The sequence below is a fragment of the Drosophila teissieri genome, chromosome 3R (genome assembly GCF_016746235.2).
Source record: "Drosophila teissieri strain GT53w chromosome 3R, Prin_Dtei_1.1, whole genome shotgun sequence".
Lineage (NCBI taxonomy): Eukaryota > Metazoa > Arthropoda > Insecta > Diptera > Drosophilidae > Drosophila > Drosophila teissieri.
In genome coordinates, this window is record NC_053032.1 from 13,954,658 (window position 1) to 13,972,652 (window position 17,995).

Consider the following 17,995-nt stretch of genomic DNA (forward strand, 5'->3'; position numbering starts at 1 on the left):
TAAGAGGGCAACTGGTTAATAATACATTTTAGGTTTTGGATTTGATACACAACTCTTCGTTGGCCTTAGTTTATTATGATGTATATTACAATTTGGTTAAAAACTGTTCGCTTAGCCTATCAACAAGCGGTTTAACTTCAAACTTATAGATAATTTGTCATTACACTTAGCCGTATTAGATAAGCGAGAGCCGTTCCGAGGACCCTTCTCCAAATATTGCTTCGACTCCTTAATATCAGCTTACGGACTAATTGATTTATATTCACGTTGCGCACGGACATGCATCCATGCCAGTAACTTGGCTAATACTGGCCCCTCCCGCCACTCCGCCACTCCTGCCGATCCCCAATTATCCCCCTTGGGTCCTTGGCCAGCCCCTCCTTCGATTATCCTCGCCATTCCCCACAACGCGTGTAAAAGGGACTAGTTTTAGTAGTAGGCCTGCTTTATGGCCGCACTGGTGATCAGGAAAGCGGAGCCAATCAGCATGAAGGTGATGATTTTGAGAGCACTGGGTCTACCGGAAGAATCTGTGGACAGCCAAGACATTTAACTTAAGTATCCACCCAAATCAACTGGTTTAGTAGCCACACTTACTTTTCTTATTGGGCATCACACGAATGCACTGACTCTGATTGGCCGAGTAGCCAATTTTGCACTGGCACACTGAGTTGCGGCACTCCACGTTCTCGGGATCCTTTTCCACATAGCACTCTGTGGCCTTGGTGCACGACTCTCCCAGCTCTGCAGGATTGCAAAATCACACGTGTAGTGCAAATAATTATACAAATCGAGGGGATTCAATTACCTCGCTTCTTCTCACAGACTCCGTTCTTCTCGTGCTGCTCATCATTGCATCCACACTTGCCCTCCGAATTGCAGCTTGCCAGGAGTGGCTTGCACTGCTCATCGTCGACGCACTCGTCCTCCAGCTCCTCGGCTGTAATAATAGGTAATGAGAACAGTATAAGAGTAACTGTTGCCTTTCAGCTTTCGAGTACAAACCTTCCTTTAGGCACTGGTCCTTGAAGTGTACATATCCCTTCCGGCACTGGCAGGTGCGCGACTGATCCTCCTCGCCCTTCTCCTGGCAGACGGTGTTCTCAACTAGGCAGTCATCCTCCACCGAGCAGTCCGCACCGATGCCCCGCAGGCACTGCTCATCCTTCTCAAAGTAGCTATCCGCACAAACGCACACGCGGTTGGAGCAGAGGGAGTTATCCACTGGGCAGGCATCGTTGGACTCGCACTCGGCTCCCAGGCCCTGTTTGTACTCGCACAGCTGCTTGATGGCATCGTAGAGGGCGTACTCCTCGCAGGTGCACCTCCTCGGGATCTCGGGATGGCAATAGGAGGCTCCGAATGGACTGCATTGGCTGTTCGAGGTGCAGGACAAGTGGTATTGAATGGCTGTTTTTGTGGGGAAGGGTATATAGTATTAAACGGATTCAAAAGCCTTCAAAGGATCCACCTACGTTTTCTGCAGTTGCGCAGATCCCGCTCGTAGAAATAATTCTTTTGGCAATTGCAGGTTTTGGTCACCTCATCGAACTCGTACTCGCACTCGTCCGTGCTCTCGGCGATTTCCCCCAGTTCTGAAGAATTTTCATTTCATTAATACAGGACTTAAGCAGCCATTTTCCATTTTACTTACCGGCAAAACATTTTCCATTGCGGGCATAGTAGCCCTGGCGACATAGGCAAATATTTTTGGAACAGATTGAGTGCGGCAGACCCGAGCATGACTTTCCATTATCCGTGCAGCTGCTGCCATCTGAATGGGAAACACATATGTAGTGGAAAGATCTTAAAGATATCTTTAAAGAGACTCAATTGGGAGCACTCAAGAATTCGCGTTTTTATGCTTCAGTTTAGAGGCAGCGCTTGATACTCACACTTCTTCTCATCGGCATCGTCGTCATCGCGGCTGGAGCCCAGCGTGGAGTAGGTCTTGATGTCCTCGTCATCGAAGCGGAAGAGGGCGGGCAAGCGGCGGCGCTGGCCGTGGGCGTGGCTCTGGTTGCGGCTGGAGTTGCGCCTGCTACTGGTGCTCGTGGAGGCGGTGGCTGTGGTGGTGGTGGCCGCATTGCGCACACTGCGTCCCACCTCCTTCAGCTCGTACTTCTCGATGCTCGTCTGGACGGCAATCTCGTGGGATCGCGGCGAGATGAGCGGCTCGGTGTCGCCATTGGTGAGCTGGGCGAAGGACACCTGGGCGGCGGCATCGCTGTGAGTGGGCGGGGGGGCGTGTACAAAGGCCTTGGTTAGCTGCCTTCGGCTCCTGAAGGCCGTCTCCTGTTCAGGCTCGGCGGTCTCGGTGATCGCCTCCGCTGTGGTCGAGTCATCCTCTGGCGAGCCCGGATTGGTCGTCTCCGTCTCCTCGCCCCCGTCACCCGGAGTCGTGGTGATCTCGTCCACATAGGTGCATACTAGGCCAACGCACTCGGCACCGGCGCCCAGTGCATCACAGTCCTCGTTAACGACGCAGGCATCGTTTTCTTCTGAAAATCACAAATATATAATTTGGTCAGTTATAGAGCCATTTATAAGCAGGTATACATATATACTAAATTAATTCATTCGTAAAATGGCTTTGGATTAAAAAATGCTTTACTAACACATACCCATTGATTTGCGACGGCAGATGTTTCCATATCTGTTATAATAGCCATTTGCACAGCCGCACACGTTTTGCTGACAACTCACAGACGCACGATCGTAGCCAAAATAGCAGTCCAAGTCCTGTGAAAGCATGCGAAATCATGCGACATTATAAAGGATATGGGTTGGAGGACTGGACTCACCGTTTCGCAGGACTCGCCGAGTCCGTTCAGTGGGCGACACTTGCCACGCAGATAGTTCTGGCCATCGGCGCAATCGCAGACCCCGGCTTTACAACTGGCCCCCGTTGGCATAAGATTGCACTGGACGCTGTCGTCGCACTTTTCACCAATGAGGGACGTGGCCAGGCATTGGGTGAAGTTCTCCGCGAGCACCGTATCGAATGTGGAGCACTCGCACTGGCCGCTGGCCAAATCGCAGCTAGTACCGTCAGCTGTGCAGTCCGCGGCGCTTTCACATGGCCAAAATACGGCCAGCACGCCGGCGTCGCCTGCAATTGGTTAAGAAATGGGTTAGGACAGCAGCCAGCTTGGTTAAAAATTAACGTATCCACGGTGCCTGTGACCACACATTCGGATGTGTCGGGGCGACCTAGTTTCGGGTGCCTCACTTTCGGGCCGCTTAATTATTCAAAGCGGGCAGACTTGATTAGGCAGATTTGTATTAACTTTCGGTGGGTTAGGCACAACAAATATTTTCCAGTCAATGAAACCAATCTAAGAAACCAATCACCAAAATCCCTATAATATCTTAATTACTTCCAAGCTACTACTAAAAACTAGAAAGGAATACCTATTTTATTCTTATTGTCCCATTTACAAAAATCTTGTAAGTAAATTCATTTATAACATTCAGTAAATTGATACTGAAATCTGATACAATTTCTGCCATAGGAAATTGGGTTTCAGAGTAAAAATTTGAAAATAGCCCCACTAGTCGCTTTCTTGATCCGATAAATCGGTAATTGGCTGAACATCCTAGTCAATCTAGGCGGTGCCACGCCCACTTATCTACCTGTCCAGCTGATTATTACCCCTGTAAAAGGCAACTCCATGCCTCTATACGCAAAATTCCCAGCGTCGCGACGGGCAAAGCTTCTTTTGGCACGCAACGTGTCGGGGCCGCAATTTATTACGTATACGCCAACGACTTCCGGATGAGGTTGCGGCATCGAAAAAATTTCCATATAAAACAGTATCAACAACAATGTGAACGCGAAAAATGGTAATAACAATAACAATAACAATAGCACAGAAACGAAAAGAAAAGGAGAAAGCTGAATTTCGCTGGACGCTTTGCCACTTTAATTTCCATTTTCCGTGGCCGGCAAAACAATTTCTCAAACCGCAAAGGACCTTGGGACCTGGACATTCGTGAGAGTCCTTTCCAGGGGGTGGCGTTGGGTGGGTTAGTGGTGGGGTCAATGGGGCAAAGTACTTGACCTTGATTGCGTTTGCATTAATTACTTGTGGTTCTTTAATGTTATGACTGTCGTACGCCCACATTTATTTGTCCACCAATTTGGTCAGCTGCCCTTTCGATGGCCTCACACCCGATTAATCGTGGCTTTAATTCAATTACCGGAAATCGCTCGCCGCCACATTGGGCCACATGATTTCCCCCGACTTTTGTTTTCACTTCGCTCTCGCTATTTATTTATTTTCTTTCTGTTTTGTTACCTTGAGGACTGAGAACCGCACAACAAAGGACGCCGAGCGTTAGAAACCATTGGAGGTTTGACATTTTCCCGAACTGCTGGCTAATATGGCCAAAAGGCAACTGACCATTTCGCGTGGGGACTGGGCTATATCGAGTGCTCGATTCCGGTTAATCTTATCTCTGTGACGGCCATAAAAACACTCATACTTCGATGATTAACCGGTGGCAATCGGTGGTTTTCCCTGATAATCCTAATTTGAATTATCGCTATCTGCAGTTTCAGTGAGCGAAATGTCACCGGAATTGGTTGCCAGGGCTGCAGCCACAGTGATTACCCAGTTCCTTGGCCCACCGCCAGCGGTTCTCTGGCCATTTGGAGTGGTATCGGTGGTATCAATAGGGCGCTTATCAGCGTCCAACACCTGCTTTGCACACCTGTTCTTCGGCCTAATGGTTGTAGTAAAATGTTATCCCATCTCGTCTCTGTCCAAGTGTTAAGCTGATAACGCTGAGACTGCAATTTCCTATCGATTGTTGGCTTACATTGTTCTGGCCTACTCCTAAATGAAATAGGTAATCAATGAATCACTCTTCAGAGAGCTTATTATGTTTACTTTTTGTCAGACTAAATTGGCAATCAAAGCTGTCAGGCGAAAATCTAGTTGATGGCACTGATAACTATCAAGCCACTGTAATTGTTAGTTAAATTAGCAAGATAATACAGCTTTGTATTACTTTCTATCAGTTGTTAGTAGTTATTACTAACATAGTTTTCCCTGCATAACTACATTACGAAGTACCTATAGATGTATGTTTTTATATAGATAAAGACTATTTTATTGCTAGAATATATATTCCATTTTAAGCCAGCATTAAGGCAGAATATTTACTAAAGAGTTTCGACTATTTCATACCCATCTACCAATATGAAGTTCTTGGAAGGTAACAATTTGTGTGCCCAATTTTGGTTACTATCTCCTGAGCCTGCGCTTCGGAATTTTCGGGTTTCCTTCGGATGACGGCTTTGTAAACTACTAATTGTAGGGTATTTATAATTCAATATGAATTATGTTTAAAAATAGCAGAACGCCGTCGGCGACGAGTGTCGCAAGAGGCGACCTTGAAAGTGTCCACAAATGAAATAGAAAGCAATCGATGTGAAGGGCTTAATTTTGGGGCTAAATTAACGCGGCCTTTCGGTAATTAATGGGCACAATCAGTGCAAACTGCAACATATTGGCTCTGATTCATTCGAAATAGAAACTCCTTCAGATTTTCACCAAAATGAATGGGGCTTTGGGGGCTGTGATAGTGCGTAAGTCTCTATTTGTTTGTTGCTTTCTCCTGACCGCGTTTCAATTTTTCCGCTGGCTGCTATTGTTATTGTTTGTCGCTTTTCCTTTCTGTGTGTGGTTTTTCTTTTTTTTGTTGAGAGACATAACGTAAAAGGACATTTTGTGGCTATAAAAATGCTTTGCCACGCACGCGATGAAGTGAAAAGAGCAGCGACAGGTGCAAGAGAAATTATATCCCTTCCACCCCCAACTACCCACAATATGTACAGGTTTTTATATACACTCGGATATGGATTTGTATATATGGCCCAAAGTTATTCGGTACAAGTGCAAGGACGCACTTTGGAATTATCGACTTGTAGTGCCCCATTTAAGTGGGATCCCGACTGGGATTTTGTGCTACTCACATTTGGCTTAAAGGAACTCTCCTTTCGCTGCTGATGGCTCAATCCTCGGCGGCCTTCGTTTCTTTATGGCACACACACACACACACCGATACACACACAGATACACTCTCCTTTTTTTGCGCTTATCACTGCTAAGTGGTATTTTTAGGTCATCAAAGGATCACTGAATAATTGAAAAGTACCATTGATTAGAAATGCTGCCAGTTTTGGGCCAACATCTCGAGTCCATCTTTAATCAACTAATGCAGGCGGCAGCGGTGGGGAGTCCACAAATAATACTAATAATAAACTAAATTAGTGGATTTCAAGAACACATGTCACGGGGCTCGTTAGTTAGCTGGGAATGGATACGGGGATGGTTCTGGTTATGGGAATCGAATTGGGAATGAGTTCCACATTCGATATGTAATAAATGACGCCCTATTAATGGCTGTGTATTGGTTGGCTGGCTGGTCAGTGTGTTGGTGATTTCGGTGTGGTTATGCATATAATGGATCGAAATACGTTAAGCGTTGGCGCGCCGAATGTGATGACCTCCATGACCCGTCCATGGAAATGAGTTTTCACATCTCGCACCCAGAATCGATACTCCTTAGAATGTTTAAAATTAATTACGCCACAATGTGCACAATTATGTAATGAAGGATGTTTAATCGAGATATATCCACGGCACACTGTTTGCATCAGCTTTACTTTGTTTTTTTAACTTTAGTTGACTGGATTTACTTGCAAAAAATGTTTTACTCTGGGCGATTGGCTTGTGAATTAGGCACTAGTTTAAATATCACTGCACTTCGTTACGCGCACTCCGTGTTAAGCTCTCTTCGCGACTCTGTGGCGCGACTCGAAAAGGACGAACGCAACTTGATCCTTTCGTAGCGAGCTTCAAGCCGCTACTAATGGCTTTTCCTCTGGCTTCGTATGTTTACGACTCTCCGCGATGTCCAGCGAATGGAGAGCGCAGCGCAAAAGTGAGAGTGAGAGCAGGAGAGAAAGTGAGAACGTGAAAGCAGGACGAAGGCGGCGAGTACACTGGGAGAAACGTCGCAAGACTGACCTTTTGCCAGCTAAATCAGATTTTATATATTACATTTGAAATATGTTTAAAATGTATATTATATTAAGAAATAATCTACGTAACCTTAAGATTTATAATGTAATTAAATAAAGAAGTTTTTGTTTCGTTACTGATTTTCTAAGTTCATAAGTGATAAACTTGTTAATGCTTGAGTGATACTTACGACATATACTCCAGTTCTTCGAGTGTCTTAGAGCGCGAGAGCTACTTCAAACGCGACTCGTGGCTCAGTCACGTCTTCGGGCCGCAATTATAAAGGTAACACCAACTGGTAACAGCTCACTGGTAACTGGTAACTGGTATCTGTATTACGACCCGCTGGCAGAGCAACAATTTTCCGCCCTTCAACTGTCGCGGTCGCGACATGAAAACTATGCACTATTAGAGGGCTCATAAAGTTCTCGCGGCGAAAAACCCACTCACTACTCACCGAAGATAGCGAAATGGAACAGCGAAAACAAATTATAGAAAATTACTCTCAAGCACTTAGCCAAGTTTTTACTACAAAATGATTTCCTCCCAGGAAAGCGGGCAACAGAATTTTACATAAGCCGCCATAAATCCCTGCCAGAAAGCGAGGAGGCATCCAATTTGGGTCAAGTGGCCGCATTGGAATTGAACCCTCTACGAAATTCGGACAACACTTGTTTGCTCTCCACCTCTCTCGGATTTCCTTTTGGCCCTGGACAGGTGGGAATACAAAGGACTCGTCGGAAATGCTTAACCACAAAATGAAAACACTAACCAAATACTAAAAAGAGAAAAAGAGCGTGAGCGTATACAAAATATGGGGCTGGTGGTAACCCACACCCACTAGAAGCCAATCCTACCGACAGGATAATGCTGCTGGTCAGCAAAAGTCGAGTGGGTGCATGAGTGTGACTTCCTGCTAGATATACATATAGCACAATATTATGAGATTATATGCGATTAGCAATGGTTTCGTCACGCTCTTGTTAATTTAAGTTGTTATATTACAATTAAAGAGGGAGTTGGAAAATATGCATTTCAACAAAGTTGTTCTTGATGTCATATGAGTTATTAAATGTAAATAATCATAAACAAATAAATATATAGTTAAGCTTTGGTCTCAAAACAGCAATTAGAAGGGATTCACATGCTATTCTCTTTATTGCCTCCCATTTAACATCTGCCTTACTTGCTTATCATAAATATATTTAAATGTGAGATGACGCCATATGACTTTAAGCACTGATAATATAAATCATTTTATCATATGTATTTATTTTCTCAATAAAATAATAATTAACATTGTTCAGTGGTATTTTCTCTTCATTTTGCTCTAAATATTTAACTTACCTTCTCCGATTTTGTTTAGTACATTTACCACGGTTAATATACAAAGCTTTAGCTTTTAACTGCTGCCAAATTTGGTCATTTTCAGTCGTAGGAAAAGCGTGTAAGTCCTCAGCGTACACAACATTTGTTTTTACGACCAGTGTGGAATGTGGGCGAGTGCGGAGTGTGGAAATTGGTTGGATTTTCCCGCTCGCAGTTGGCTCGGCAAAAACTGGACTCCCTGGCGGCCAAAAGAACTATTTTTAGACCCAAAGCAAGGTGCTTGGCTGGGCAGGACACGCGACCAGGACAAGGTAATGCCAAATTCGAATATGGTAACATGTTGGCTATGCAAATGCAAACAATGCATTGCCCTCGAGATTCGACGGCGACATATGCGCTCCCAGCAAATACGAATTGGACTGCTCCTACTACCACTACTGCTGAATAAGGAATCCCAGGGAGCGGAGAATGGGCACGTTTAGCCACTCGAATGGGGCGACATATGCGGCGTATAAATAAAAAATCAATCAAAAAGACTGTAAATATGTAAAATGTCCCGTGCACCCCCTCCCCCAAATTCCCATATGCATGCCAAATGAGCTAACAGCGGAACATCACAGAAACAAAAACGGATACGGATACGAAAACAGAAGTAGGAGCAGTAGCAGTAGCAGGAGCGGGAGCACTCAGAGGAGCAGGAGCAGGAGCAGGAGCAGGAACAAGGACTACGACAACCAACATGTGCGGCTCATAAAAAATTCAAAATTTTAATCGAAACATAGTGCAGGCGAAGCGAAAAATAGAACGCGGCGCAATGAAGCCAAGCGATGCGTTCGAGAAGATAAGCAAAGTGCATGCGAATGCACTTGGGGCCTTACAGACAGGAGTAACTAATAATGCCGAGCATTAATAAATGAATCAATGAATTTTTTCTGATGAAATGGGCATCACGGAAGGAATATATTCATACGAAACACTCAAAAAATCATTGTACAAAATGTTATCCAAATTAGCTGTTACTTAATGCATAGGTCTATATGGTTGTAAGGAAACTGGAATTTTAATAATAGATACATATATACATATATCTAAAAAGTACGGTTTTCCTTGCATTGGGATTATTTTTGCTTACTTTATCTACTTCTTGTTTAACGTAACAGATCAATTTAAAATACATTAGGAGCTCAGCTTAGTTATTTAGTGCCACATTGATAGCCAAACTGCGTCATAATTGTTTAATGCAACATTGATTGCAGCACTGCCTCACTAATTTTCGTCAGTGCACCTGTTTGTGTGCCCCACGTGTGCCGCGAGTCCAAGTTTGCGGGGGAGGACGTGGCTGACACGGGCCATACAAAAGCCAATTGGCTGTCAGAAGAGGACTGGTCGCAGCGTGCACTTTGACCCCTTGTCCCGGCAAAGTGCAGGTCCGCTGACTGCACAAATCGGAACGCGAAAAGCGTTTTCCGACGTGCCGCACACAATACAATTACACTTTATTAACAATTTCTTTCTCGGATTGCTTTCTCTCCGCTTTTTTGCACGCTTCGTCCGATTTTCTTAGTTGAGTGTGTTTTGACCAAGTTAAGCAATTAGTTAGTGGATGAGCTTAGATGAGTTAAAATTAAACGAGATACAAATAGATTATATTATATAACAACTTGGATTGGGTTGGGTTGGTTGTATCCATTTTTACCTTAAGATCGGTTATAACGATATTATGTTTAATAGATATTAATAGCTTCATATTAAAGCTTCATTAAACTTATTTACATTTATATGGCAGCATTAATTGAAGTGGACTGACTGTAGACTGTTTTCGACTTGTATTATGCTCATAATAAATTAATTTTAATATATTTCATAAAAAATAGGATATCGTATCTTTGGTGAAGGGACGTGCTGCACACTTTTTAGTTCAGCTTGGGATGTAAGGAGATCTTTGAATTTATTCAGGTTTGCCATGAGACAGGTGCAAAGCTTTCTGAGCTGGGCTTTTGAGGCGAATTCTTATCGGCACTGCCCATTTGGCTTCACATGTGTTGATGGCTCGTTTACAGTTGCCAGATAAATTCACCATATTTCGGTGAGAGGGCGACGATAAGCTAGTCGCCAAGTCGTGACAAATGGCAAATTATTTGGCGCTGTAACATCTCTTACCGTCTTACCGATCGCCAGGCGTTTGCAGTTGCATTGCCGCCGGAATGCCAATCAGTCGCTCCATAGCTCAGGTTACGCTTGGTTTGCGCCACATTCCCAATTAGTTGTTTCGTGTATATGTATCTGTGCATGTGCTGGAAGCTGTGCCTCCAAATCGCTCCGCCATGAGCAGCAAGTCGTGGACGTTGCCACGCCTCTCGCAGTCCAGTGCCTCCTCCGCCCACGGGCTGCTGGGATCCGTCCGCCTGACCTACGCCATATGCGCCTTCCTGGCCACTTGCCTGCACGCCGCCATGAGGAACATGCTCGGCATGATCATCCTGAAGATGGTCATGCCTCGGCCGGAGGATGCACTGGTCGTTCCAGCGGAGTTGGGTCGCCTAACGGCGGGCAATATCACCTCCACGGGGCGGTGTGGCTCCCCTCGGATCATTTTCAATCCCCAGATCCAAGAGACTCAGGCAAGTCGATTTTTCATTGAAAGGGAAAGCCAAGTCTTGCACAAACATATTAACTAGTAAATGCATTTGCACTAGTGAGTAAAATTGAGTGTAAAACTGAAAGCAAGACACTAATCTGTGAGTTTTAGGTAAACAATAATGATATATTAATAATAATGAAAGTGATTAATAGCTAATTTAGAGCTCAATTAACAGGGACGGAAATGAGTAAAAGAGTAAATATGTTTGCTAGAGAAAAACAAATCAAAAGAACACCTATTCCAACTATTTGAATTTGGAGTTGATAGTCTTGATATTCATTTGATATTAACTGAACCTATTAAATCCCCTTTTAATATTTCACTTTAATTTCCATCTAGCTGTCGGGCGACCTACCATGGACCCGAAACCAGGAGCTGACGTTCCCAGGTGTTTACTACTATGGCTACGTGGTTTCCATCTCGTTATCCGGCTACCTGGCAGATCGGTGCAGCAGCAAGGTGCTGTTCCTCGTGTCCCTGATCTTCGAGGCGCTGGCCTACATCCTACTCCCAGCGATGGCGCATTTTAATTTCGAGGCCGCAGTTGTTGACCTGGTCATTTGTGGCTTGCTGGCGGTAAGGAAAAGGAATTATCAGATACTAAAATGTATATAATAACCTTTAAGTTATATTTCCTACTTATGGACAGGGCTGTGGCAATCCTGCAATGTACAAACTGTTTGTGACCTGGGCTCATCCTACTGAGAGAACAGCGCTCCTATCCTTCGCCTACAGTGGACTTCTGATGGGCTCCATGTTGGTTTACCCGGTGGCCAGTTACCTGAGTAACTTCGGCTGGGAGCTGTCCTTCTATGTAGTCGGTGGGGTTGGCCTTTCCTTAGGCATTGCCTGCTGTTTTCTTGTTTATGACACTGTGGAGCAGCATCCAAGGATATCGGATGAGGAGGTGGAATACCTTAGGCAGGGAAAGAGCCAATTGGGCCTTCAGCAGCAGCCAGTGAGTAGCTCTTTGTACTGTTTACTTTATAATCATCATTTCAAGCATGCACATACTTTTTTAAAACCTTTGTTTTAGGTGCTAAGGATACCCTGGAAGAGCCTGCTAACCGCTCCGCCCGCCTACGCCTTCATCCTGACCCACATGTTCCACACATACTCATTTCTGGTGATTGTACAACTGATGCCGCGATTTATGCGCGAAGCCATGGAGTTTGAGCTGCGCGAGGTGGGTTTCCTCTCGGCTGCTCCGTATCTGGGCGGGATCTGTTCGAAGGTGATGTGCATCCTGGGTGGCAGCTACGTGGAACGGCGCGTGGGTCCTGACCAGAACTGCATGCGGAGAATGCTGTACGGGATCTGTAAGGTTTAATGATAATCGGAGTGCCACTGGCATCTATTATGGCTTAAAATGATAAATCTTCATATAAATCACCAATCACTCTTTCTTACCTCATTTCATATTACCAGGCAGCATCCTGACCACTTCTTTGATTGGGGTCATCATCCTGGCTGATTGTGATAACAAAATACTGGTACTTGTGATGTTCGCCTTCATGATGGCCACTACAGATATGGGTTTCAGTGGCTACTGGCCCACGCTGCTCTACTTTGCGCCCTCCTTCGCGGGATTGCTTTCGGGTCTGGCCAATGGACTGGCTCACCTTTCCGGATTCCTAGCTCCCCACCTTGTCGCCGCTCTGGTTCACACTGTAAGATCCAATATCAGTAGTTTATGAATAAACTGAATTATTTACCTCGCAGGGCAGCAAGGATGAATGGAATGTGGTGCTGGTGACGCTAATTGCCTGTAATACACTGGCCATGTTGGTATTTGCATTTTGCAGCAGTACGAACCTACAACCTTGGGATCCTCGTAGCCGAAAAGAGAAAAATGGGTCACCACGTGCTCAGGATTCGAACAGTTAGCATTATGTGTATATATGTTTTATTTGTTTTTACACCTTTGTACTTTTGGAGCAACTTATCTGTTTACTAGGAATGTAGAATTTGTTGTGTTAAAATAAATATACAATGTCGAAGTCATTCAAATAATAAATGATCCTTAAAATATCTTCAAGATATCACATCTTCAAACATAAAATTTTAAATCACCGCGCCATAATATCGTACACATTGTGAGCTCTCACTCTTATCGATAGTTTTACCGTTGTATAAAGCAAGCTGTCATATGTTTTTAACATTCCAATTTCTACAATTCAAGCACAAAATTACATTAATATCCATAGTTGCAAAAATATGCGCTAAAGCAAACAGCTATTGGTAGTCAAAGGACTAAATGGACTTATTCCTTACAAGTCTATCAATTGCTGTCTGATTTGCCGCATAGATTTGGTTTGAGTCGAGGCTAAAAACGATCAAGTTCGGAAACAGCTATTGTATCTGCTTCCAAAGTGGGAAATCGTACATATTAGGAAAGAGTGAGTAGTCATATTTCTAGAAAACGAATGCTATACCTATTAGAGCAATGCTATACCTACGCTAAAAATATCGATAGTCACAGCGGAGTACCGATGCATCGATAGTGCCATCGATGTTTCTCCACCTTGCTTTATTAATCATTTCAATTTTTTTCAATTCGTTTGCTTGACGTTCACGGACGTGATTCCGCACACAGCACATACTCGAATACGTTTCGCAATATATGTATCAAAATTCTCCGTGTGGACTCTATCTGGATTGGATGCAACACTAAATTGCCAGTGTTTTCCCCTAGATTTCCTAACGACGCAAAATTCTCAGTGCAACATAAAACCGAAAGCCTTTCTAACAACACAATCAACTGACCATCATCGATAAAAACAACAAGTCTCCCGGAGGAAGTGGATCCAAACTATCCAGTGCAACTGCGGACGAACTTCTCGACAGGATTGAGAGTGAGTAGACCGCTGGGCTTGGGATCAAAAGATGCTAAATTAAATCATCCCAACATACATATGTGCATATATTTGTGCGCGGGGAAAGGCGGAAGACAGAGAACTTGGCTTCCTGGTTTTTCATTTACCTTTTGGCACTTCCGCCAAAACACTTAATCGCTCACTTAAAACCGCTTCTGGACAAATCAATAAAGGCCAAGTGTCTGATTGGACATTTACTTGGTGTTCCCTCACTTACACTTGAAAAAATTGTATTTAATATGATAATAAAAATCAATGCTATTTATGGCACATCAAAGTCACAAGAATGAGAAGAAAGTTGATAACTTAATCAATTGATTAATAATAATCATGCACATTATTACAATAAAATGGAACAAGAGTCAATTGCTTTCGAAAATATTCCATAATTAAAATTAAAAATCATTTAATATGCCAAACATACGTATATATAATATATGTATATACATCATCTATCAAACACAAGAGTAGAAATTTAATTTTTATGATGGCCAAGAAGTAAAGTGATTTATTGCCTTGAAGGTACTTTAAACTGGAACATGTATAGCTGGAAGATTACTTTGTTTGTTCCTGTGTACGTGTGCGTGGGCCAGCTAGACTCCAAGTACACGAACTCAAAGAATATTAATGTTTAAACTTTAAACACTTGTTACCTTGAATGAAACAGTGTGCTGTATGTATTATCATTGCCGCTGCTGTGTTTGTTGTTGCTATTTTTTTTTTGGGTTGAGGGAGGTTCATTCAATCGAGCACACCAACACCAGTGCACTTGAGAGCCCATTTGTGTGTGTGGGGCTGTTGCCTCCTTTGTGTTTTCTGCATATTTACTTTACATACTAAATGTATGCACGAATTTCGACAAGTCCGCCGTGCAAATACATTTTAATTTTCGCAATTCCATTTAAAATATGGACGCCTAACTTAACTTCTACTTGCAACTCGATGGGCTTTACTTGTGTGTGTGGCGGCACGTACACCAACAAAGCTCCAGAGTTGCCATCTTTTTATTTTTTACAAGCGCTTTGTTTTGCTGATAAAAGCAGCTGATTTCTATAAATAATTAAGTAAACAAGTTTGAAGACGCAAAAAAATCCCTCTATTGATAGTGCGATAGACCTGCCAAAGCCAATAAAAAGCTGGAATGAAGTGTAATCAAATCTTGTGTGGAACAAACATCTACACATAGATATAGAAAACAGTAAACCAATGCTCGCACAGTCGAGGGTAACTAATTAGGCCCCCAATGATAATAAATAAAAAATATAAGTTTTGCATTTAAACAGGCTTGCAATTATGTATAAATATTTTCGGCAGAGTAAAGAAGAATGAATTACGTGATTAAAATAAAAAATATCTTAAATGTATTATGAAAATATTAAAAAAGTATAGCAATACAGGCACGTCCAACTTGATAGCTGCTTCCACGAACTCCTAGTTTTCACCGATGACAATCGCCGCCTCTGGCTTATTGCGTTTTGCATAAATCCCACTTTTGACTTTCGTGTTGTTTCACACGTTTGCTTGTTTGTTTTAGCAGATAGCGGCATTTCTATACGCCATAGAATGTTTAACGGGGCTAGAAGTGATACGAGTAGTAAACCTATACACTTCTAATCGGATGTAGTACTAAATTATAGAGTACATTATATATAGCATACAAGTATGTCCACTTATTTGGGGCTCTTTGCGCTCTTGCACTAAAAGCTGAGTCATTTTGTTTTCAAATTTTTTGTGTGCCGCGACCACAACGCAAAAGATAGACATCACTAAACAAAAAACGTTGCGCAAAAAGAAAAGAGAAAATGTTCGCTTATTTATATAAACAAATAGGTATTAGTGTTACCACTTCACCTGTATAGGTGCGAATTTTGTTTTGTTTATCTCATGGTAATGACGGAAAACCGGTTTCTTAGAACGAAAACACAACTGCTCCGGCTTCTTGCCGGTCAAATACGATGTGTTTAATTACAGATGGGCCTCCCTAAGTCAATCTAAGCAAAAAATAAAACCACTTAAACTTGGTGGAATAGGAAAATAATTACTATTTCCATTATTCATAGGAGTAGGCTCCGAGAAATATGTTTGAACACCTCAGAAAAACTCTGAAACTCCTGAGATTATGTTGTAATTAATATAATCTATTTATAAATCAATCGAATGATGTAGATATTTCCGTGGCATCTGAGATTCAGATTGGTTAAATAAATATGATTGCTTAAATAACATATTGCTTATAATTCAAATTTGGCGATTAAGTAGTTCTGATAAATATTAGTAATCTGAATCTAATCTCCTTGCAGCAAATATCATGTTGTTAAAAGTGCCATCTGTGGACTGGACGGATCAAATAATTTACGTAGTGGACGATGACGAGTCGCTGTCAGACATCGACGATGAGCCAGATTTCTCCGAATACATGTGGATGGAGAACGAGGAGGAGTTCGACAAGAACGTAAGATGTTGTCCTCTATTTATGAGTTTCGAATTAATGAATTAACTAATCAATTGATATCTATTGATAGGAACTGCAACGGCTGGAGGAGGAGGAGATCATGCAGGAGTGTTTTGAAGCCATGATAGAGGACGAGCTGGAGGAGCAGATCAACGAGTGGGAGAAGGCCAAGTGAGTAGAGACTGTCCGGTTACCATAGCTGAATCAGATTTAATCTATAATCGTTTATATCAGGACGGACGAACAGAACACGGCGCTTTCCGCACTGCCCAAGAGCCAGTGTGATGTGGAAAAGTCTGTTCTGAATCCGATGGCTGATGAGTTTGTTCCGCGTTGTCATGTTATAGATTTTCCAGCCTCATAAAGACAGCACACATCTCCTGCCCGCCACAGAATCACAAACCACCCCGAACCCATAACACGTGGACCTCATACGCGAAACCTTAGATAAACTGAAGATCCTTTACTAAGACTCGAGTAACAGATTCCGCTAATGAGATTGAGATTGATATTCTGACCAAGTTGAGCTGATGAAGCATTCGGAGTAGTGGCTCATGAATATCTAATTTCTAGATACCAAAATGCTGGAAAAAAAACTGAAGATACCAACAAACTCCAAATGCAGGCGACCGAAATGCAAACGAATCATATTTTTAAAAAACGTTATAAAAAAAAATGAACCACTGCAAAAATACAAAAAATATGTTTAAAAGTAAAACCAACAAAGCAACAAAAACACAACTAAAACTAAAGCTAAAACTAAGAACAGACAAATAACAATTAACAACTATGCTACGTACATCAGAGTACATTGTAATTAGAGGTAAAACCGAATTGTTTGCCGTCAAATTCGGAGCCCCAGAAATTCCGAACCCAAAATGTTATCGAGAAACGCAGACGCAGGCGCTTGCTGAAGCTAGTGAAAACTTTGGTATTAACGTACAAAATGAAAACAAATGACTTTTTACAAGCAACTAAAACTAAATCTAAAACCCAAACTAAACTATGCCAATTTCCAGCTAAAGCAACTGTAAGCAACAAACAAGACTCGATTGTGTTAGAAACAAACCAAGAAACGAACAGAATTTGTAGCCGTCATGTCGTTAAATTGAAATTCTATTCAAAGACTTAAATAGTAGTTTAAATTGTAATTAATCTAACGTCCCGCCCACTGTCTACACTCGTTTTAAGTTGATCATTTTGTGAAATATACGTGTTTACTATATTTTTTTAATATAATTTTTCACCATTGTTAACTCGTTGTACGTTCTACGCCCAAGTTACAAGAAGCGCTTGTTAACTTCCCTTCTGACTCTCGCAATATTTGTAATTTACCAATGTAATCTAGTGAACTAAAACGAATTGAGATACTAATGTTTAACGCCTCTTTATACGAAAAGCTTGCATAAATATGTATATCTAGTGTTAAAGGATGAGATAACAGACAACAACAACGCTGCAATAAGAAGTAGTAGTAATTTTAAGTGAAAAATTTGTTTGATGCAAATGCACAAAGCCCTCATCGATTTGTTGATATCGTTAAAATTCGTTTCGGCATGTAGACAAAGATGAATTTCTATTTTTTCAATCAGCTTAGATTTAGTGACTTAAGACAGCATTAAAAGATCTACTACATTACTTACGTTACGTGTGATATAAAGAT

General features: G+C 42.4%; 3 protein-coding genes across 4 annotated transcripts; 2 read left to right on the forward strand and 1 right to left on the reverse strand.

Annotated features, from left to right (window-relative positions):
- Positions 1-43: 43 nt before the first annotated feature.
- LOC122622355 (prion-like-(Q/N-rich) domain-bearing protein 25) lies at positions 44-4,408 on the reverse strand. The gene is made up of 10 exons (XM_043800745.1): positions 4,302-4,408; positions 2,805-3,112; positions 2,625-2,742; positions 1,896-2,501; positions 1,655-1,774; positions 1,476-1,595; positions 1,006-1,410; positions 809-940; positions 598-744; positions 44-530 (listed from the first exon to the last, which is right to left on the reverse strand). The coding sequence occupies exons 1-10, from the start codon at positions 4,363-4,365 to the stop codon at positions 430-432; spliced, it is 2,121 nt and encodes a 706-aa protein (XP_043656680.1). The 5' UTR covers positions 4,366-4,408; the 3' UTR covers positions 44-429.
- Positions 4,409-10,463: 6,055 nt separating this feature from the next.
- Positions 10,464-13,042, forward strand: LOC122620710 (sialin). Of its 2 annotated transcripts, XM_043798305.1 has the most exons (6): positions 10,464-10,984; positions 11,344-11,580; positions 11,654-11,962; positions 12,041-12,323; positions 12,433-12,674; positions 12,727-13,042. In XM_043798305.1, exons 1-6 carry the CDS (start codon positions 10,688-10,690, stop codon positions 12,889-12,891), a joined length of 1,533 nt encoding a protein of 510 aa, XP_043654240.1. In that variant the 5' UTR covers positions 10,464-10,687; the 3' UTR covers positions 12,892-13,042. The 2 variants fall into 2 exon arrangements, with proteins under 2 accessions (XP_043654240.1, XP_043654241.1); XM_043798306.1 differs by lacking the exon at positions 12,727-13,042 and having other exon boundaries at positions 12,041-12,328; positions 12,433-12,580.
- A 508-nt stretch (positions 13,043-13,550) lies between these two features.
- On the forward strand, positions 13,551-17,054 carry LOC122619746 (polyadenylate-binding protein-interacting protein 2). Its single transcript, XM_043796852.1, has 4 exons — positions 13,551-13,859; positions 16,181-16,332; positions 16,403-16,503; positions 16,567-17,054. Exons 2-4 carry the CDS (start codon positions 16,189-16,191, stop codon positions 16,694-16,696), a joined length of 375 nt encoding a protein of 124 aa, XP_043652787.1. The 5' UTR covers positions 13,551-13,859; positions 16,181-16,188; the 3' UTR covers positions 16,697-17,054.
- Positions 17,055-17,995: the final 941 nt, after the last annotated feature.

What these genes read in the sequence shown, in the direction of transcription:
- LOC122619746 (XM_043796852.1), top strand. Translation starts at nt 16,189, where the DNA reads ATGTTGTTAAAAGTGCCATCTGTGGACTGGACGGATCAAATAATTTAC. An exon ending in AGGAGGAGTTCGACAAGAAC is followed by an intron (nt 16,333 to 16,402) that starts GTAAGATGTTGT and finishes ATCTATTGATAG; the next exon opens with GAACTGCAACGGCTGGAGGA. An exon ending in AACGAGTGGGAGAAGGCCAA is followed by an intron (nt 16,504 to 16,566) that starts GTGAGTAGAGAC and finishes CGTTTATATCAG; the next exon opens with GACGGACGAACAGAACACGG.
- LOC122620710 (XM_043798305.1), top strand. Translation starts at nt 10,688, where the DNA reads ATGAGCAGCAAGTCGTGGACGTTGCCACGCCTCTCGCAGTCCAGTGCC. An exon ending in CCCAGATCCAAGAGACTCAG is followed by an intron (nt 10,985 to 11,343) that starts GCAAGTCGATTT and finishes ATTTCCATCTAG; the next exon opens with CTGTCGGGCGACCTACCATG. An exon ending in TGGGCCTTCAGCAGCAGCCA is followed by an intron (nt 11,963 to 12,040) that starts GTGAGTAGCTCT and finishes CCTTTGTTTTAG; the next exon opens with GTGCTAAGGATACCCTGGAA.
- LOC122622355 (XM_043800745.1), bottom strand. Translation starts at nt 4,365, where the DNA reads ATGTCAAACCTCCAATGGTTTCTAACGCTCGGCGTCCTTTGTTGTGCG. An exon ending in TCGGCGAGTCCTGCGAAACG is followed by an intron (nt 2,743 to 2,804) that starts GTGAGTCCAGTC and finishes ATGCTTTCACAG; the next exon opens with GACTTGGACTGCTATTTTGG. An exon ending in CGATGCCGATGAGAAGAAGT is followed by an intron (nt 1,775 to 1,895) that starts GTGAGTATCAAG and finishes TTTCCCATTCAG; the next exon opens with ATGGCAGCAGCTGCACGGAT.